The following is a 21497-nucleotide window of genomic DNA, read 5'->3' as shown; positions in this document are numbered from 1 at the left end:
GAGATTGTCCAGGGCTGAGCTTGAATGATCCCTATGGAACAGCAGCTACTAGGTGGACCTCACAGGGCTGGGATGTTCCCAAAGCCATTGTGCAGAGTAGAGCAAGTTTTTGGAGCGTTAACCAGTGCCGTGTCTGCGTGCTCTGCTGCGAGGTGGCCGGGGCTCCCAGAATTACCAAGTGAGAGGGGCCCGGGCAGCTGATGTTGGAGAGACCCCCCCCCCAAATCCTGGGTGAGAGGAGTACCGATGTATCCTCTTGGGGAACCTTGAAACCCACTGATTTCTGCCTTTGTCTTTGTTGTCGCCACAGGTGATTCTGATCCTGACGAAGTATTACCATGCAGACATGGGGAAGGTTCTGGAAAGTTCTCTGTGGCGGTAAGTCTGCCCAAGGATGGGCCATTCTCCTCATGCACCTGCGCGTCTCTGAGGCCGGAGGCTGAGATCCCAGGGCCCTGCTGGAGCAACCCCTGTGAATTGGAGGCCTTGAAACTTTTCTTTGGCCAGAAAATGCTTAGAGAAGAAGTTGAAGGCTAATTAAGAGCTTTGTCAGTGTGCACAGGCCGCGCTGAACAGACAACCGTTCAGAAAGCTTCTTCCCTTTCTTCCTGTGTTCTTTTCCCCTTGCTCTTTTCCTCCCTCAGGGGGAAGGGGGTTTGCATTGTGAATTCAGGTCAGCGCACAATTCCCTCTGCTTGTGCTCTGAGCTTCCGTCGCGGCTCCTGGAGTCCACCAAACGCGCCGATTATCCTCACGGTCCGGGCGTCTTTCTTGCTTCCTGGCTCAGCCGGAGAGCTCGGTCAATAAATAACCCGCTGACAACGGGCGCTATCTCTTTATATGTGAAATGTGAATTCAGTCCAAGGGCGTTAGGCAGACGCTTTGATGTTTTAAATGAGGAGAGAAGGAGGCTTTGAGAAACCATTTTGGTTATTATCATCGTCAGTGTTTACATCTGCTCACCCGGGAAGGGGGAAGGAAGGTTCCCAGCATCTTGGGCTGTGGTTTCAGAGCTTCTCCCAGGCGAGGATGCTGTGTTCTCCGGGTACCGCCTGCCACTGCCACCTTCTCTGGGTGTTGAACTGTTTTGCTTTCCAAGACGTGTTTCTCTAGTAATAATTAATTCACTTTTCTATGTGAAACCCACTAGACAGCACAGAGACGGGCTGATCAGGACTCCTCAGTTGTGTGCAACCACCTGGAGTTGAATTATTTTTGGCTTTTGGCTTTGCTTTTAGTGCAGGGGCTTGGTTCATTCTGCTGGTTCTTACTGAGGAATTTCCGTGATGCTTTGGGAATTTGCTGAAGTGAGCATGGAATCGGGTCCTTTCTTTGCTGGGTGAGGAGCGGTTGTCGCCTTGGGCCGGCTGGTCTGGGGGCCCTGGTGCCGACGAGGCCGGGTGTGGGTACTGGGCCTTGAGTTTTCCTTCGCTTCTTTTCCAGGCAGCCCCCCTCAGCTGTGGGTGCACCTCCCTGACTCACCAGCCTGCTTTCCAGGTCCATCGCTAGCCTCAGGAAAAGGAGTCTCTGACAGATGGTTTCCTGCCACGACCCCCCATTTCTTTAAATGTTGGTAGATTTTAATCTTGTGCCTTGAAGCAACTCATCCACTAAGGAGATTGCTTTTGAAAATGCCCCTCCAGGGTTGGGTAAGGACCTTCACTGTTTGGGAGGAGAGTGGAAAGTGGTGTGAGCCTTAAAGTCCCAGGGAAATCTCATCGGCTGCCCTCTGAGGACTCACCTTGGAGAACTGCTTACAGGTGGGCCGGCCCCCGGAGGGCTCCCTCTCGCTGGGCAGGGTGGTCCGAGGACAGGTCCCCTGACCGCAAGGTGGAGAGGCACTCGCGTCTTTTCTTCATCCCAGGAGAATTCCTCGACTAACTCATTCCCTGACTCCTGCTGTCAGCCCGGGTCTTCACAAGCACTTGCTGATCTACCAAGAGTGACAGTGCCCGACCCCTCCCGCCCGCCATGTCTCAGCACGGCCGGAGGCGGAGGAAGCAAGGATGTCAAAAATATTGTTTGAATAGTGAAAAATCCTTCCCGGTGTAATCTGTGCTTATACAGACAGAGTTTCTGGATGTAGTTACAATTTACTGCAAGTCCTCCTGGGGACTGGGAGTGGGGGTGGGAGTGACCGTGGCCGGCCCTACCGCATGGAGACCAGGCCTCCAGACGCAGAACTCTTCAAAAGCAGTGGGAAAGCCACAGAGCCAACCACCCACCTCAGAGCTGCTTCACAGGGCCTCCTTTTCCTCCCGAGAGCCTCAGTCTCCTTGTCTGTAAAATGGGGCTAAAATACCCCTGGATGGGAGCTTGGGAGGACTGAAGGAGATCACGCACAGACCATCCCTAGAATAGTACACAGTCTAAATTTAGTTTTTCTCCAAAGCAAATCAACAGATTTTAATTTTCCACATTCCTTTCTCATCACTGTCTTTTTTACTCAGACGCTTCCTCTCCTTTATTAAAAATACATACAAATGCATTAGTCATTTCAAAAAAGTTCACCCACACCCCCACCCGTCGGGCGCAATTACTTTCTTTGTTTATCTTCTCTCTCTTATGCCGAGTCCTTGTACAGTTAGACACAGAATAAAGTCTTGCATCTTCTTTCTTTCACACTACAGCATGTTTCTGGTTATTCTGTGTCGTACCATGGTCTGCATCACCATCTTTTTACGGCCGTGCACTTGCCCTTTAGATTGATTCATTCTATTCCTGAGCCCTTCTGCTGCCGTAAGAAATTTAGGCCTGTGGGTTTCCTTTCCATTTGGTCCCCGGGAAGGAGCTCTGGGAGCTCCGTTACAGAGCCAGACGGCCTGAGCAGATTTACAGCTGGCGGGCTGCAGCGCCAAATTCTTTTTCATGGGGAACCCGACCCTCCACCTGGGCCCTGCCTCCTGGCCGGCTTCAGGCTGATGACTTTTCTCCAGCTTGCTAACCTACCGGCCCAAAGGGGCGGCCGTGCCATTTCATTTGCACGCCTTCGATTCCTGGTGAGGGTGGGCAGTTTCCGTGTTTAATTACCAACGGCATTTTTCTCTCGCCAGCATCATCTGCTCATGACCTTTCTGTTCTGGGACTTGAACGAGTTTGTTTAGAAGTGGAAAGATTGCCATTGGTCGTTTGTCGGGACACCACCCGGCCCTCTGCCATTTCAGGCACACTTGGAGGGAGGTGCACAGTGCCCGTGCCTGGAGGACCCGTGTTAAATGCGGTTATTAAAGACACACGTATTGGACTTGCAGCAAGCCCCCCAAGAATTCTCTTGTGTGATCATAGTAGATACATTTTTAATGACAGGTATGGAATTTTCATTCTGGAAATGACTCCCTGAAACCTGAGGTGAATGCATTTTTAAATATCCTGCAATTCATGGGCTGCGTGTCTGGACTGTCTTTCCCTGGCCGCCTCCAGTGGTCCAGCACTCTGCCCCTTTTCCTGTGGGCCGTGTTCTCCGCTCAGCTGCTGGGCCCCTCTGAATCAGTGCAGGATGGGGTGGGAGGGAGGGGTGGGGTGAGGCCCAAAGACCTCTTTTCCAGACAAGGTCCCGCACGGTCTTTGGGGTAGGACGTGGACAGGTCTTTTTGGTGCCACCATTCAGATCAGAACACTGTCCATCACCACCTGGATCCAATGTCCAGGACGGCTCTCACATCTGTCCCCCTCTCTCTGTCCCCTCAGCCTTGCTCCCCTTCTGCCTCTCCATCCTCAGGGGGTCCCAGCAGTGCTTCCCAGCTCACCCCACGGCCGCTGCCCCCCCACCTCCAAGCCCCTCTCCTTGCAAGGCCGTGGGGACTTGATACACACACAGAGCCACATCTGGTCCTGCTTCCTCGCCCTGGAGGCCCCCGTGGATGCCACCCATGCACCCCAACCCCCTGTCCAAGCCCGGGCAGGGGAAGTTCAGTGGGCAGAGCCAGAAGCTACAGGGCAAGCACACAGAACATGGGTGCTCGTGGAGCATCTAGGGGCCTTAGGTGCGGTTTGTATCCACTCCACAGTAGAGCTGTTACGATTTTAAGATAAGGATAAGCAGTGTTGGAAATAATGAAAATTAGAACAGAATGATCTGTAAGTGTCCCCCTGTGCTCCCACACCCCATCTTGCAGGAGGATGCCAGTAGGTTCTCATGGTCCAGGGCTGTCTGCCAGGTGCCAGGGGAATCTCAGACAGGAACTGAGGGGCCTCCAGGAGGCCAGCCTTTTAGTTTGGAAACTGGCACCCTTGCTTTCCCACGATCACCCCCTCCCCTCCTGCGAGGAGCCTTCCTAGCTGTTCTCCTAAGCGCTCCCCCGCGCGTGACTGTATTCCTGGTCTGTGCATGATGTGTGCTTTCTACACGAAGGTAAGTTTCACACCCCTCAAGGACCAAGGCTGCACTGCGTCTCTGCATCCCATCTGATTCCATGGGCTTTCATTTCTACTTTATTGTATTGAAATTGTGTTTTATTTAAGATTTTAATTAACTTAAAATTTTTTTATTGAGGTATATTTGATTTACAGTGTTGTGCTAGCTTCAGGTGCACAACAAAATGATTCAGTTATACATACATATATATATTTTCTTTTTTAGATTCTTTTCCATTATAGGTTATTATAAGATATTGAATATAGTTCCCTGGGCTATAGAGTAGGAACTTGTTGTTTATCTATTTTATATGTAGTAGTGTGTAATCCCAAACTCCTAATTTACCCTCCCCCCCACCCCTTTCCCCTTTGGTAACCATAGGTTGTTTTCTATGTTTGTGATTCTATTTCCGGTTTGTAAATAAGCTCATTTGTATCTTTTGTATTTAGATTCCACATGTAAGTGATATCATATGACATATGTCTTTCGCTGTCTGACTGACTTCACTTAATAGGATAATCTCTAGGTCCATCCATGTTTCTGAAAATGTCATTATTTCATTCTTTTTTATGGCTGAGTAGTATTCCATCATATGTATATAGACCACAACTTCTTTATCCAGTCATCTGTCAGTGGACATTTAGGTGGCTTCCATGTCCTTGCTATTGTAAATAGTGCTGCTGTGAACACTGGGGTGCATGTATCTTTTTGAATTAGAGTTTTCTCCAGATACATGCCCAGGAGTGGGATTGCTGGATCATATGGCAAGTCTGTTTCTAGTGCTTTAAAGAACCTCCATACTAACTCCATAGTGGCTGCACCAGTTTATATTCCCACCAACAGTGCAGGAGGGCTCCTTTTCCTCCACACCCTCTCCAGCATTTATCTTCTGTAGGCTTTTTAGGGATGGCCATTCTGACAGGTGAGAGGTGAACACCACATTGTAGTTTTGATTTGCATTTCTCTGATATACAATTTTAATTAAATTTTTATTTGTTCAGTTTTGCTTGTTTAAATTTTGTTTTATGTATACACTTTAATATTGAAGTATTATTTTATTTTTGTCCCCCTGAGCATTTCCTGGGATTGATTTTCCATGGAACAAGCTTTGGGAAACTCTGTTTCATGAGTTTTATATCCCAGCAGAACTGGCCTTTGAGATCTTCAGACCACTTCTGTTCACCTGTAATGTTACTGTGTCATTATACTGTTCCATTTCAAACCCGGGTGGATTCTATGTTCCTAGGGTATATGCCTCTCTCCATTTTTTGAGATACAGAATTTTAGGGTTATGTGTTGCGAATGCGGAGTCTAGGGAATTTGAGCCGCCAGACCACAGCCACATGACGACCTCTTGACCTTTAATACCTAAAGAGGCAGCCAGGTTCGTCTCTGCGGGGGTGGGGACATTGCCCTGTGGGACTGTCCTGAGAGGGTGGAGGGCAGAGCCGAGCGGTGGGTGAGCCAAGCATTTCAAAGCCCGTGGGCAGTCCTGGGCATCTCAGCCTGGCCCCGAACATCCTGAACACAAAGAGCCGTTGTGCTGGTAGCATCCTTACAGGTGGACGGTATGGAGTGCCTGCAGGGATCAAGTGATGACACGCTTTGCCCTTTGTGGTCCAGAAGAGTGGGGATTATTTTAGAGAGAAAGCCTTAGACTGTGATGGGCTTCACTGGAGGCTGATCGCAGGGGCTGGGCTTCCCCGTCGGCCAGGTGGCTGCGTGGTCGGTGCCCCCAGACAGGCTGGTTTCCATTCTGACTCTGGGCCTGCCTCTTTTGTGGCCTCTCTGGGCCTCGTCTGTGTGATGAAGCTGATGGCACAGACCTCGCAGTGGCTGTGAAGATGACAACGATCTCGCGTGTACAACACTAGGCACTTAGGAGGTGTCCAAGGGCCTCCTCTGTCCGTAGCATCTTGCCCTGCCCGTCCGTCTGGCTTTCCACCAGCTACGTCCCCCCGCCCTGGGCCAGTCTCTCTCTGTGTTTGCTTGAACGTCACCATGGAGATCTGAGTTTGGTTTAAACAAGACTCAGAGCAGATAGGGATCGAGAGAGGCGCTGACTTAAAAGCTTTCAGGATTTGAGTCGATTCAATAAATAATTCAATTTGAATCAACAGTTTGATGAGGTCAAGCTCCTGAGGCCTCGAGGTGCCTGGACATGCTCTAGGACAGATCCAAGGTGGCTGAGAGGTCACAGGAAGTCTGAGGAAATCTCTCAGGGTCTCCAGCCTCCAAGCCTCTTCTTTCTCCATCCTGACTCCTGTACCTGGCCTTGCTCAGGGCCTGGCTTCCTCTGTCCCAGTCCAAGGGCCCCTTCTGGTCACTAGAACTGTGTTCTCTGGCTGACTTTCCCTCCTCTCCTCTCTTCCCTGCCCCCTTCCTTCCCTCTCTCCATCACTCTCATCTATCCATTGGTCCATCCTTCCCTTGTCTGCCCATCCGTGCGTCATCCAGCCACCTCATCCTTCCATCCAGGCTCTGTGTTTGAGTGAGCTACAATGACCCCCAAGACCCACAGTTTCCTAGGGAGTACAGATAAGCAAACAGCCCATGTGATGGCACGTGGTCTGCACTGTGACGGGGCCGAGAGAACTGGGGAAGCCTTGGGCAGCCCTACTCTGCACGAGCACAGGACGTGATAATCGGGGAAGACTTCCTGGAAGAGGAGTCCGCCCTGGTCCTTGGGTGCCACAGTCTCCCTGCTCCTCCAGGGCAGCACTCCCTACACAGTGCCTTCCGTGTTGCTCTGGCCACAGTGGCATCTTTGTGTGCTCCTCCTCGCCCTCCCCAGCATCCCTCCGCCAAGCTCTGCCAGGTCCACGTGTAGCTCGTATCCAGAACCCTTCTGTAACCCGACCGCTGGCCTTGGAAGGTGATGGGAACATCTGCCGTCTCCATCCCAGGAAGGCCTGAGTCCCAGTTCCCGTGTGGTACCCACCTCCAGGGAGCCACTTCCCTGCTGGGCTCACCCACGGGCTGTGTGCCGTCTGTGGTTTCCTCCCCCCTCCCCTGCATCGTGCTCCCCTGCCCCCATTCCTGCAGGCTGGAAAGGCCATCCCTGAGCTCTAGAAGAGTTCTTAGGGAAAAAGCAGGCAAGGGCAGAAAGCACATGCGTTCCCGGTTTCTTCGGGATGGCCCGGAGCAGCGTGTTGGTTCTGAATTTAGCTTTCTGTTGGTTGGCAGGGGCATCTGATTTCTCTTGCAGCAGTGATGACAACCCAGCCCATGCAGGCGACCCTGTATGTTCGGAGCCCACAGCCAGGCCTCCCAATCCTTACCGTCATCTCAGATGCTTTTTTGAGAAGTGGGAGACAGATGCTCAGTGGGGAGGGGCAGCCTGCGAATTTTTAGGGGATGATCTGCTTCTTGGGCTTCCGTGGAGCCAAGAACCATCTATCTTGTGGGTCCTCCTATAGTGTACCCCCCCAACTCCATCCATCTGGCAGGGCCCTCCCCACAAGCCTCTGCACAATCCCCACCCCAGGCCTCAGCAGCAGCCTCCTGAAGCGCCCTCCTACTTCTCCTGTCCCCCATCCCTCGGTGCCCCCTCCCCCGGAGCCCTTCAGGACCCCACCCCCACCCTGGCTGGGTCGGGTTCCTCCTCCGGGCTCTCCCAGCCCCTCTCCCCCAGGCCCCTCCCTCCTTATCTCTTCTTGGGATCTGGGTTTCCTGTGATCTCTGTACCTGGCGACAGACATGAGCCCGGGGATTTACTGAGCTGAACTGAAATCCACAAGGCACCGCTCATGAATGCAGCGGTAACGGCCTCACGTTTTCTCAAAAGAGGACGCTACATAATGTCATTAAACCTTTTAAAAGGTCTTCTGGACAAGAGTGTTACTAAATCCCTCTCCAGAAAATTCTCCCTAAAAAACAAAAACAAACCTTATTTTTAAAGATTACATGATCTTCATAAAAGTTTTAGAAACTATAAAATAAACGGCACATAAAGCAATGCCCTGTGCTAACCCACCTCATGCGATTACAAATGCGGATGTTTGAGACGGATGTTCTCACTAGTCTTTTTAAGATGCAAACATATACGTGTTTTATAAATTTTGAATCCCAGCTTTATAGTATGTATTCAACATCTGCTTACACGCCTACATATTTTCAAAACCACTATTTTCAGTGGCTGTCTAATATATCCAGCAGAAGGAGGTATTATTTATTTAACCAAATCCTCATTTTTAGACATCTGCGTCATTTCGATTTTTCACTAAAATGAAGATGGAAAGAGAGCTGTGGGTTTGGCCTTGTACGTGCGTCTGTCCATGTTTCTGAATATTTTCCTAGGATGGATTTTAAGCGTGGACTTTCTTTCCTGCAAATTGAATTACAAGGTATGGGGACTCCCGCGTGCATTTGAGTGTGTGGAGGGGTTGCCTCTGAGGCTGTTATTGAGGGCACTGAGGGGCGGAGAGGTTAAAGAGCCATTCAGGCAAGAGGAAGTAAGGCAACCGTCTTGAGGAGATGTGCCCCCTTCCCTGGTGCGAGCTGTGAGGGTCTGCCTGCTGTAGCACAAATCCCATGAATGGATGGAGGTCTGACCCTGACCGCCCAAGCCCTGCTCACTTACCAGTTGCTTCCTGAGGCCCTGCAATGTCTCAGGTATTGCTTTGGCACCAAAGATTCAGAATCCACAGAGCACAGGCACTTGCCAGCCAGGATCTGGCCAACCGGTGGGAGAGCAGAGAATCCAAGGTGGTGCCTGACGGTATGTGTGCTGGGAGTGCTGCCGCGCCACCAGCCTCTGTGCCCCGATGGCCAGACTGAGACTCGGAGGCAGAGTTTTGGGAGAATTAGAAAAGAACAGGTTTATTGCTTTGCTTGCAAAGGGGACTGAGAGCAGGCTGACGCCTCAGAGACTGCGAATCCATCTTGGGTTTCGTGTCCCGAGGTTTTACAGAAAAACTGGATGGAACAGAAAGGTGGCAACAATCAGGGCATTGTCCCAGGGGTGTATTCTTCTTAATCTTGATGAATCTACCTGGTGTCACCGAGACACTCCAGAGGGTCTGTCCAGTCTTCTGAGGCCATCAGCCTGTGACCACCTTTCTGGAGCACAGCTTCTGGGTTAAAGGAGAAGCTGCTTTGGGTAAGGAATGTGTAGGGAGTGGAGAGGGTAGTGGAAAGGTTGGCGGCTATTTAGCACAAAAGCAGTTGAGCAAGTGAAGCAGAGGTGGGGGTTTGTCAGAGAAAAGAGAAAAACGAATTGCGAGAATTTTAGGTCAGAATGGATCAACAAACAGCATTAGCATCAGGGAAACCATTTTGTTAGTTAGTGTCCTACTCTTTCAGGAGGCACGGCTGAGCCTCAGGGGATGTGGTGCCCAGGCCTACCCCAGGGCACGCTAGGACGGGGTCCCAGAAGAGGGACTTGGGAAATGGGTTCTGAAGGATGAATAGGAGTTCACTAGGTAGAGAAGGGCAGGCGAAGCAGAGGAAGGCCATCTAGACAGTGTGTGCAAGGGGGTGGTGGTGCAGAGGCCGTGCAGGGCCCAGGGATTGGGAGGGCCCAGGGGAAACAGCCGGGCTGGTACGCAGTGTGCAGTGGTTTTCTCATGCTGTTGTAACAAATCACCACAAACCCTGGGCTTAAAATAACACAAACTTATCATACAGTTTTGGAGGGGAGAAGGCTGATATGCGTCCCACTGGTTGAAATGAAGGTGTCAGCAGGGCTGATTCCTTTCCTGAGACGTTAGGGGACGCTCTTTTCCTCGCCTGTTCCAGCTGCCTGCAGCCCTCGGCTCCTTTCCGCTGTCTCCGAAGGCACCAGTGTTGCCTCCCTCTGACCCCTCTATCGTTTCCCATCGCTCTCTCTAACCATAGTCTGGAAAGGTGCTCCCTTTTAAGGACCCATGTGATTTGATTAGGTTCATTTGGATAATCCAAAATAATCTTTCCACCTCAAAGTTCTTTTTTTTTTAAATTTCTAATTTAATTTAATTTTTTCATTGAAGTACAGTCAGTTTACAGTGTGTCCATTTCTGGTGTGCAGCATCATGTTTCAGTCATCCACATACACACACATTCTTTTTCATGATAGGTTACTACAAGCTATTGAATATAGTTCCCTGGGCTACCAGAAGAAACTTGCTGTTTATCTATTTTACATATACTAGTTGATATTTGCATATCTTGAACTCACAGTTTATCCCTCCCCACCTCCCTGATCCCAAAGGTTTTAACTTAGCCACACCCGCAGTGTCCCTTCTGCCTGTAACACCTGCACAGGCTCTGGGCTTTAGGATGTGGACGGCTCTGGGTTCATCATGCTGCTGACTGCACATGGCGTGAAGGCTTCCGAGGTGATGGCTCTTAGGTTGTCTCTGTCTCCGGTCAGTTGAAGGCCTGGCCGAGGCACCCAGATTAAACACCAGATGATTAGACAGGTTTTCAGAGAATCCAATCCTGTAAACATTTCTTGAGCATCTTCTTCTTCCCAGGCACTTTGTCTGGCCTTAGGATTGGCCACGAATGAGACCAACCTTGTCAGAGAGGAAGGGACTGAAGGAAGGACCAACATCTATTTAGGAAAAGGTAATTGGACGTTTCAGAGGAGGTGATGGCTGAACTGGGCTTTGAAGGATGAACAGAAGTTTTCCAGGTTGCCAGGCAAGGGAAAGACATTCCAGTCAGAGGAAGCATGAGGTGCAAAAACACGGAGGCATGAACCAGCCTGGCATGGGAGGAATCCTAAGAAATCTGGAGTGGCTAAAATGGGAGGTGGGCAGAGGATGGTGGGAAAACATGCCGGTGAGGGGTTGGACCAAGGACACCTTGGGGCCAGTCCAAGGGCGTTGAACGCTGTCCTACAGGGGGCACTCCGCATGGGCTTGCGGATTAGAGCAAGCATGCGGCCGTGGCGTTGGGAGGGGACAGCGAGCCGGCTGGGTGTAGGGAGGCGTGGGTGAGTGGTTTAGCACACCCACGGAGAGGGGCAGGCGCTATTCCACAAGGTGCCTGGGCCACAAAGCCTGATTCCTCTTGCCCTCCAGGACCCAGCTGAGTGCAAGTCCCCTTCCTCCTGGCTGCTGGGAGGGGCTGAGTCTGGGGTGGGTGGGACCCAGAATGATGTGCATTCTTTCCCCCCATTTGCATCCCCCCCCAGCCTCCCTCCTGCCCCCGAGTCTGAGGAAGAACTGAGCTAGATGTCCTGCCCTGTGCATTAAAGTCACACTCTGTCCTGGAGCTTTATTGCATTTTGATAAAACTCCCTGAGTGGGAAACATAGGAAAAAAACTACCTTTGTTTTCTATTATGTAATAAACCCCGCTTGAGTGTGCTTTGAAGGATGGAGCCATAAATCTGTTGACAGGGCGAGCGGCATCCGGGGAACGTGCTGGCGGCCGAGTGGCATCAAGGGACTTCTCCAGGTCTGCCCTTGGTTAGCCGGTGATGCTGGGAACAGCCAGCCCCTCCCCCGAGCCCTGGTTTCCTCGTCTACCAGAGGGCGCTGCTGCGTTTGAGTGTGGGATCCTCCAGGTAAAACTTCCCTCGCCCAGGGTCCAGGATGCAGAGCTGTTTCTGTAATGCGATGCATGTTATTTTGTTTGAGGTGAAAACTAATGGTTGTTGTACTGGGGAGAATCATGGGCACCCTAATTCTGATGTCCCAGCTCTGCCGTTTCTGATTGGCCTTAGGCAAGCACTCGCTGTTTCTAAACCTGTTTGCCCACCTGCAAGATGGATCTGTTTCCTCGCCAGCTCTGCCGAGAGGGGTGGTGTTACTTTGCGGGGAGCCTGCTTTTCCTGGGCACGACCTGGGCATTCACTGTGTCTCCTGAAATCTGCCCCCTGTGATTCACGTGCTCAAGTCAATGGAGTGAGCGTGGGACGGCCCTCCAGCCTCGGGTAGGAGGGGCCCGCAGAGGGTCCCGGGCACGTGGGGAAGGACTTCGGGGAACGGCCCATCAAGGGGCTTTGGAGCTGGCACATCTGTAGTTGACAGCACAGGCACATGCAGGAATAAGCCAGTGGGAGGTTGGAAGGATCCCACACAATGTTCTGTTTCCAGACTGGTCTCATGTAATCAGACCTGATTCTGAAGCACCTACAGGTACCATTAGCCAGAAGCCCTTACCAACCTAAGACAGTGATACCCCCACCCTTCTCCACATCGCTCCCTCGGCCAGTTTTTCTGAGCGCTTACCCCTCCAGGGGCTCTCCTAGACTCTGAGCACTCAGAGTTGAAGGAGACACGCCCTCTGCCCTCACTGGGCTTCTGTTCTAGGGGGAGGTGGCCAGGTGACCAGGAGATGCTGTTCCTCACGGAGGAAGTGTGCAGGGGCACAGAGACAGAGGAGGGCAGTGACACAGATGAGGGGTTAGACTGGCTTCATGGAGGAAGCGGCATCTGATTGAGGCTTCAGGGTGAACTCAAGTGTGTGAACAGCCAGGTGGAGGATTTCAGATGACCCATGAAAAGTCCTGGAATGGGGAGACTGGGGAGACTTTGAGAAACAGGGTGGGTGGGGCACTGTGCTCTAGGTGGCACTTCAAGAGAGGCCAGCAGAGGCCATCGTCTCCACTCTATGGGGGACCTTCTAAAACTGACGTCATGTCTCAAGGAAGTCTAGCGCAGAAATCTGGGGAGCTGAGAGTAGTACCCTCTGCAGGGCAAACCATTGAAGGAATAGGGATGGTGATGTATCGGTTAGCTTTTGCTATAAAACAAATGGCCCTGAAACATAGGGACTTAAAACAACAACCATTCATTTAGCTTATGCTTCTGCGGTTGGACAGTGTGACTTGGGTGTAGCTTGGGTGGGGCTTCTGTCTTCAGCCAGGCTCCCTCGTGTGTCTGTGGTCAGCAGCCGGCCCTCTAGGCATCTCTTCTGCTAGGGCAGAGGGGCTCCTGGGCCCCTTGTCCCTCGATTCCACAGAAGGCTGGCCCTGGCTTGTACACATGGCAGCTGGATAGAGGTTTGAGAAAGAATGGAAATAAACAGAGCTACAGGATTGGGCTTGAAACCCACATAGCATCACTTCTGTACATCGTACTGACCAAAGCAGGTACAAGACCAGCTTCTGTTCAAGAGTTCGGGAAATAGTTCCACCCCTTGAATGGTCTTGAGAGGACTATTGCAAAGGGGCAGGCATACAGGGAGGGGGCTAACTGTGGCTTTTTTTTTGGCAATGGGGGTGGTGGGGCTTGGTCTGGAGAAGACAAGGTTTAGGGAGGGCATGGTGGCTGTTCCAGACCACCAAGTGCCGTCCTGGGGACCAGGAAGTAGGCAGGGCTGTGGGGTCCAGAGGGCAGAACTAGGAGCTGGGGTTCCATCCAGGGGGGAATTGCTATGGTGGAGATCCCTCACGGGGACAGAGTGGTCTCAGACACTGGGCAGTGGGTATCAGGAGGGATGTGTGAGCCACGTTGAGGAGGAGGTGGCAGGGCCCCAGTGCTTGGGAAACAGTGTCCTCTGAGATCACAGTGCTGAGCAGCCCTCAGGGGGCTTTGGTGGGATTCAGGAGTAATGTGATCCTGGGGCCTCTTCTGAGACCCCTTCCGGCATACCCCATCAGCTGGAGCCCACGTGGCATGCACGACACCAGTCGAGCTCAAGTGGGTCCGTGGCTGGCCCCCGAGCTGCACGCCCACCGTGGGAGAGGTGGGCAGCCTGCAGATGTTTGCCCTCAGTCCTGCTAGATTTTGCTTCCTCCTTCGACATGGAGCTGTTTCCCAGTTCCCTCGAGATGGGGGACTCTGCCTGCTTTGCTTCTCCCTTGGCGCACACGGTACTGGAAGCTAAAATCTGCCTGGGTCCCCATGTGGGCTGTTGGTGGCAGGTGCACGGCGGGGCTGGGCTCTGGGTTGCGTCAGAGGGAGCAGCCCCCCACCCTGTGCCACTCTGTCGCAAAAGGAATGCCCATCTCTTTCCCAAGAGGTGCCCTGTCCTCTCAGCTCCTCTGCTGCTTCCTCTGACCTGGAGACGGCCCGGGCAGTGATAAGAGCCCAGGTTTCCAGGCCTGAGATGAGTGCCTCCTGGCTCTGTCTTGTTAGCTTTGTGGCCTTGGGAAAGTCACTTCCCCTCTCTGAGCCCAGGTCACACCATCTGTAAAACAGGTCCAATGAGGTAATGGAGGGAAGATATGAAGCTCAGAGCCTGGCTCATAGGCAGCGTCAGGAAACACTGGCCGCTATGTCATCATCATCCTTCTTTAAGCCTCCTTGTTGCCCTTGGTGAAGGCAGTGCAGGGGGATGTCACTGAATCAGGCCTGAGTCTCTTTGTGCAGTGAATGTGGTCTCCAGTGTCTCTCTCCACTGGTCACTGGGGACAAAGGGGTGACTATGCCACAGTCCCGGCTCTTCAGGGATCCAGAGGCTCTGTCCCCGTCTCTGGTGCCCACCCTAGTCCGTGCCACCATCGCCTCTCCCCGGGATGACCGCTGAGGCCTCCCTGCCCTCCCTGTCTGTGCTTTGGCCTCCTCTGGTCCCCTGGGTCTTTGTGAAGGTGAGGTCATGTCCAGAGGCCCCTGCTGCTCTGAGAAGGACATCCAGAGGGCCACGCTCACAGGAGAGGGCCTGGCAGTGGAGGGGTGGGCCCGAGCCTCGTTGCCCCTTGGAGCCACCTTGACCGCTCACTCCCGGCCCCCTACGTGTGAAAGGAAGGACCAAGTGGGTAGATTCTAACCCGGCTGATGCCGCCTTCCATCACTTTTCCTGCCTGTGCCCTCGTTTTGGAGACAGCCCACCGAGTCGTGCAGATTGATCGGACACGCGATCTCTGTTCAGCAAGCCTGAGCCTGACTTCAGCGCCCCGACCAGCTCCAGGCGCCACACCTCCTCATCTCCGTGAACTGTGCCACCTCTAGCCGACCCTCCCAGACCTGGCAGCCTGGGTCCCCTTCATTTCAGAGCGTCCTGCTCTGGCCTCCTCAGGCCATGCCCTCCCTGGGGACAAGGGGCCCAAGGGCCAAGGGGATGTGCTTCTCCCAGCGGCTGCAGCCCCTTCTAAGGTGTGGATGCCCCGGCCCATCCTGCAGCCTGGGCAGGCCCCTTCCCTGGCCCTCCTGGCAGGGGGACTGCACTTGAGGCCAGCATGGCTGCCAGGGGATGTGGAGGGGACACTCTGGCTGGAGTCCACAGACGTGCATGAGGCCCCTTGTAGTGCAGGGCAGAGCCAGGTGGAGGGAGAATTGGGGTGGCCCCAAAAGCCCCCAACTGTGCTCCTGGCCCGCTGGCTGTTAGGACTAGGATGTATCAGGATTGGGACCACTGCACACCATTTCTCAGACTCTCAAGCCTCCTTAATCTCTTGCTCATCAGCAAGCCCTGATGGTTCCTCCTCCAGGATATGCCCCTAACCCGAACCCCTGCCCCTCCATCCCCACAGCACCTCCCGCACCACCATCTCCCACCAGGACACCTGCATCAGCCGTCACTCTAGTCTCCCTGCTTCTTCCCTTGCCCGCTTAGGGTCCACCCAGCCACCAAAGTGAACTGTCAGAGAGCAAAGCGGACCCATCACTGCCCCTCTTATGACTGGCCCATGGCTCTCCATCCCACGTGGACGTCCTGCACCCACGGGGATCCCCAGGGAATGCCTCTCACCTCTCAGGTCGCTTCTCCCATGGCTATGCCCACCTTCTCTGCCCCTCCCACCCGCTTCCCAGCCTTTGCGTGCCCCATCGTCCGTCTCCTGGAAATCCTTCCCTGGACATAGCAGGCCCCCATTAGTCAGGTGTCAGCTCAGCGCCACGTCCTCGGAGCCACCAGCCCCGTCTTAAGTAGCTCCTTCTGCTCGGTGCTATTGCTCCATGCTCTTTTCTCTGAGTTGCATTTCTCACACTCTCTCAGGGTTTCAGTGCATTATTTGTGATGGTATTATTTTAATGAAATTTCCGTTTCTGAACGTTGGTGTTATTTGTTCAGTAATGGCTTGTCTGTCTGCCCTGTTAGGCAGCAGTCTGCAGGGGGCAGCAACCTTGCTTGTGTGGTTCACAAGTGCCTAGAACAGTGCTGGGTGCACAGTAGGTCCACCCATGGGGTTGAAAGACATTCTGTGTGGCTGGTCTGTGAGCTCCTTTGGTGGATAGAGAACAGGTCTGTCCAGGACCAGTGCCCACCCTTACCCAGCGTCTGGCAGAGTCAGTAGTTGGGAGGGCAGAGAGGACTGGCAGATATCTCCAGGGCATGGGGCTGCCTTTAGCTTCTTGAATTCAGGAGCCTTGGAAACAGGGCTAAATGCATAACAACCGGCACTCCAGGAGAAAGAAAAAAAACCCAAAAAACAACCAACCAAAAAACACCTAATTTGAAGTGCTTGCCAACGTCCATGGTATAAATTCTCCCACCATGGCTGATTTCAAGCTTCTAGCAGGAAGTCGCTGAACACAGCCTTGCGAGGAGACGTGCACCCTCAGCTCTGGCTAGCTGATGTGAGCTGGCTGAGCTGGTCCAGCTGGTGAGAGCTGGGTGGAACTGGCACCGGTACACTGTTGTCTAGGGAGTTTCTGGAGCCGTCCAGCCTTCTAGGAGTGTATCCCTCCTTCACAGGGAGGATGCTTCAGGTCCAGACGGGCAGATGGGATGTTGCTGGCTTTTCCTGGGAACCTTGTCCCTCCCCGGCCCCCAGCCAGTAACCCTGGCACCTCAAGTTTCTCCTGGCCATGTGTGAGGAGGTTGGTGGGGGCTGCAGTGCTGGACCTGGCCTCTGGTGCCTCTTCTGAACAATGGGATAATAACTGCACCCCTCTTCAGGAAACCCTTGGACAGCAAGAGCCCTGAGGACAGAAAGGATTGGGGAGCTCTGTCTGTGGCCTAGGAGGCCCTGGCCTGAGCACCAGGTGACCTGTGATGTCTCTCTGCCTCTTGGCTTCACTGCCTTTGTTGCCCAGTGTGGATGCCAAGCCGGCCTTGGCTGTAGAATCCGGGTCTGCACAGCTCTCTGAACTCGTGGGGAATCAGGGGCCCAGAATGATCCAGAAGCTTGCCCGAAGTCATCCAGTGCCCCTCTTTGAGGCTGTCCCCTCCTCCTCACCCCAGCAGGACTGGCTCCCAGCAGCTCCTCAGCCCATAGCCCTGTGGGTAATGGCTTTTCCAAGGAGGGTCTCAGCAGCAGAGGGACCACTGCTTCGTCATCCCTAAGGGATGCACACAAACCTTAAGTCAACTCCCACCTGTCCCAGGAAGGTCACCAGCCAGGGCCTATCACAGCCAGCACCAAAGTCGAGGCATAAGGACCTCAGGCCACACAGCCCCTGTGCCCCCCCACCTCCTGGAGGTGCAGGCGCATCTCCAGGGACAGCTGGTGGGGGCGCTCTCTGGCCCTTGGCGGGTGTGGGATCAGCAGGAGGGCAGAACAGACTCCCTGTCCCTGACCTTGGCCCCCTTGAGCCCAGGAGCCTGGGGGCTGGGGTGCAGGTGAAGGAGGAACCTTGGGCAGAGTTGGGGGAGGGGATTCCACACTTGCCTGTGACCCCCCCCCCCCCCCCGCTTTCTTCACTCCTCACCTTTGGTTCAGGTTCTGCTGAACTAAAATCACCGGCAACCAGCACAGCGATGCTAGCGTCTTGTGTTTCCATTTTCGCCAGGTGCCACCATCCCTGTCCCTCGATGGCTGTAGAGCGACCGTGCGGAGTCCCACAGGACTGGCTGCATGGTCTTGGGCAACACACTAGCTTCTCGGTGCCATCCCCCAGACGGTTAAGTAAGACAGCGCTGGCAGGCCCCGCCCCCTTTCTGCTGTCCCGTGGTGTCGTAATCCAGCCCCTCCCCTGGGAACGTCAACCTGAGAAACTGGTTCGGGGATCTGGGAGGTGAAACTTTGCTTCCTCTGCCATTACTCCCATTGTCCCACATAAACACACAGTCGTCTCTGATCAGGAACCTGACACCAAACCGGTTCCAGTGCCTTCCAGGACTGGGCGAGGAATCAGAAAGAAACAGGCCGGACTTCTGAGCACCAGAGAGCTGTCAGGAGGCCCAGGTGCGAAATTCCAGCAGGCGAGTTCCCTGCCTGCTAGGTCACGTGCGGGCCTCCGGGCCAGGCCTCGTCTACAGGCACGTTTGGTTTGGCCAGAAGAGGACTTTAAAGTAAGGCAGTTGAGCCGCTAGCATCTAAGAATTTCGAGATCTCCCACAGGCAGCCTGGGGTGCTGACCTCTGGAGGAGTTAGAGGAAGGGGTGGCAGTGGCTGCATCCTCCCGGGACCACAGGTTGCCCCCCGGGAGGGGCTTAGCTTCGGCATTGTCCACGGCCCTCGGGCCCTGGAGTGTTTGTGCTCCAACCCATCTAGTCTGCCCTCTTCCAGTTACTGAAGGGAAACTGAGGCACAGAGGAGGGTGGTCCATTCCCGGAGAGGCAGGCCTAGAGCCCAGGCCGCCAGTGGGGTGGCCGCTGTCCTTTCCCCGGGGGCCCAGGAGCGGAGAGCGGGCTAGTTTTCAGATGTCGTAGCTCGTTCCCCCTCTGCAGGAGGTGACTCCCTGCTGCCGCTGTGTTTGGCTGCGGACCTAGAGGGCAGTGGAGGGGCTGAAGCTGGGGGCCAGGGCCCAGTTTATCTCGGGGAGAGCTCTCCAGGCCGAGCCTGCTATTCCCAGTGAGCACGGGCTGGCTCCTGGGGCTGCCTGGTGGCCCCGGGCCAGTGGAGAGCCGGGAGGGCCGTGCAGGCCTTGCCAGCTGGTTTACGGGCAGCTCTGGAAAGAACCTTCCCGCACACACGGCTTACCTGGGGGAGGCCCCAGGAGTGGGTTACCAAGCATTTTCTTTCAGAGTGTCGTAAGTGCCGCTTTCCAGGGGGAAGGTGACGCCTCACAGAGAAGGAAAGATGCCTTCCCCTGTGTCTGTGTCTCCCTCCCTCCCCCTCTCTCCTCTCCCGCCCCCCCCACCCCCGCGTCTCCCAGAGCCTCCCAGCCAACCTCATCATTTCGACTTAACCCCGCGGGAGGGGTTTGTGAGAGCGGCCAGGACACCTGGCCCACGGACTCTCAGGTCAGCCTGGTGGACGCAGACCCTCAGGGCTCCCTCTGGGCGGCCTGCCTGGGGCGGGTTCCAGGGTCCTCTGAGCTTTGGGAACTTGCAGACGGTGGCTGGGCGGGGCCTTGGTGTCACCAGCTCCGTGGGGTAGCGCAAGCCTCTGCAGCCATGTGTGCCCAGCTCCCACCTGGCACTGCGCTTCATCCTCTGACAGACGCCACGGGACTGGTGCCTGTGTCACCACGTTATACTCACGGGGAAAACGAGGCTCAGAATTGTTAAGGAACCTGCCCAAGGTCACACAGCAGCGAGTGGTGGGTGAAGCTGGGCTCAAACACATCCCTCTGCACAACCTGTGCGCTCTCTGCTCTGCCGTGAGGTCCCCATGACTCCCAGACTGTTCCAGAAGTGGCGCACCATGTTCAATCAGGCCTGGCTCCAATAACAGTGGGGGTTTCAGAGCAACGGGGCGACCAGGGCAGCCTTCCTGAGGGGGGCGTAGTCGATGGAAGCTGGGCTGTCGGGAACAGGCAGGTCTCCACGGTGACAGGAGGGGGGAAGTGGGGCCGTTTCTGGTCTGGCATGACGGACCCTGCTGGCCGCCAGCATGGCCTCGCTACACGGGCGCCTGGGCCTGAAGGGTCCTGGCTGTCCTGAAGTGGGTTCTGGCAGGGTCTGAGCCTCCAGGGTGCTGTTCCGGGCCTCGGTACTGGTGTCGGGGGTACGAAGCACCGCGTGGAGGCCTCTTGGGAAGGGCCTCATGCGAGAGGCGCTCAGGACCTGGAGGGTCCTTGAGTGATCGAAGGCAGCTGTTTGTCACCCCAGCCCTTGCATCAGAGCCAGACCCTAAATGCAATTGAAGCTTAAGCTTGAGGCCTGAACCCCATGGTGGGGCAGTCCTCCACCGTGGCCTGTGCCTCAGTTTCCCATCCGTCTCGGAGATTAGCGTATCGTGAAACTTCCGGGCTGAGTGTCTGTCACGTCCCTCCCTCACCAGCATTGGAACCACAGTGACCCAAGTTGGGGTGGCCTCCTGCCCTCCGCCCACCACCCCTCCTGAGCTCCTGAGTGCTGGCGATTCGGGGACCGGACTGCCTTTGACAGTGACCGTCCCGGTGGGGACGAGGATAGATGCCGCCAGAGGGGCAGGGCCGCCCCCACCCGGGGGGCCGCTTGGAGGGCTCTCTGGGGGAAGTGAGCACCTTCGCACACCCAGGCCCAGGCCCGCTGTCAGCCGTGGGCCCTCGGGACGCAGCCCACCTGGCCATGGCCTCCCCCAGGCCATGGAGGACATTCTTATTTGCATAGCGTCCCTGAGAAGGCAGCTGGGACTAAGCAGAAGTGATTCACTTTCATTAATTGAAGGCTAGACTGTCCATATTTTAAACCTGGGGTTGGGGCTGGCCGTGGCTGGGCCTTTTCAGAACCATGTGACTCCACGGAGGCGCTCAGCACTGGCGGTCCCCGCCCAGACCAGAGGGAGTTTTAGACTGAAGACAGGCACGTAGAGCCAGCGTTTACTGCTTCACCTGGCACTCACAGGGCCCCGTTCTGAGTGGCTCCGCTGTGGGAGATGAGAACATAGCGGGGACCACTGAGGCAAAATCCCTGCCCGCCCCCAGAGGTTACGTTGCCCAAGGGGAGACAAACCACAGATGAGATAGAGAAGTGAACCCCACGGGTGGTCCCCTGTGGTGACGGCTAAAGCAGACGGTGAGCTGGGAGCAGGACTAGGAGGTGCTGGGGGGGACCCAACCAGACCTGACCTCACGGGGAGGTGACACGGGGACCCTCAGAGAGGACAGACCAGGTGGGGCAGGGCGATGGAGGAAGGCGGGCCCCGAGGGGCAGGCGTGTGAGGCACTTCCACTGCCAGGGTTGTTTTCGGGGTGGCTGGGGCCATTTCCTAGACAAGGAGACTGAGGCAGAGGGAGGCGCAGGGAGGAGGGCTGGCCTGCTTTTCCCGCCCTAGCTCTGGCAAGTTGGGGCTGGCCCAGCCCTGACTCTGGGCTCTGTGCAGACCATCTGTGCCGATGTGAGTGTGGGCACAGCCACACACCTTCAAGACACCCTATGCCTAGAGGTCTGGGGGCGATGGTGAAGTAACGAGCATTCATGTTGAGCGAGCGCTTCCCCGATGCTGTCCATCGGCCTGGTGGAGACCTGGGTGGGCTCCCCGCGGCCGGTGTCCCGGCGCCCCGCGTGCTCACTCTCAC

The 21497-nt window shown here is 54.9% G+C and overlaps 1 protein-coding gene and 1 long non-coding RNA gene across 10 annotated transcripts in view; one reads left to right on the top strand and one right to left on the bottom strand.

The window, feature by feature from the left end:
- The window catches only part of SORCS2 (sortilin related VPS10 domain containing receptor 2), a 444813-nt gene that overhangs the window by 174355 nt on the left and 248961 nt on the right, over window positions 1-21497 (top strand). For all 9 annotated transcript variants that reach the window (XR_004324677.1, XM_032493427.1, XM_032493461.1 and 6 more), the window contains exon 2: window positions 311-378. Coding sequence is in view for 8 of the 9 variants with exons in the window: in XM_032493427.1 (XP_032349318.1) it covers window positions 311-378 (68 nt within the window). In the remaining variant the exon portion in view is untranslated. The remainder of the gene's footprint in view (window positions 1-310; window positions 379-21497) is intronic.
- LOC116667697 lies at window positions 13059-18040 on the bottom strand. The gene is made up of 2 exons (XR_004324687.1): window positions 17820-18040; window positions 13059-13278 (listed from the first exon to the last, which is right to left on the bottom strand). It is a non-coding gene; the product is annotated as an uncharacterized LOC116667697 (long non-coding RNA).

This window comes from Camelus ferus, chromosome 2, assembly GCF_009834535.1.
Source record: "Camelus ferus isolate YT-003-E chromosome 2, BCGSAC_Cfer_1.0, whole genome shotgun sequence".
Lineage (NCBI taxonomy): Eukaryota > Metazoa > Chordata > Mammalia > Artiodactyla > Camelidae > Camelus > Camelus ferus.
The sequence above is the reverse complement of the archived record's forward strand: the minus strand, read 5'-3'. Positions and strand labels throughout refer to the sequence as shown.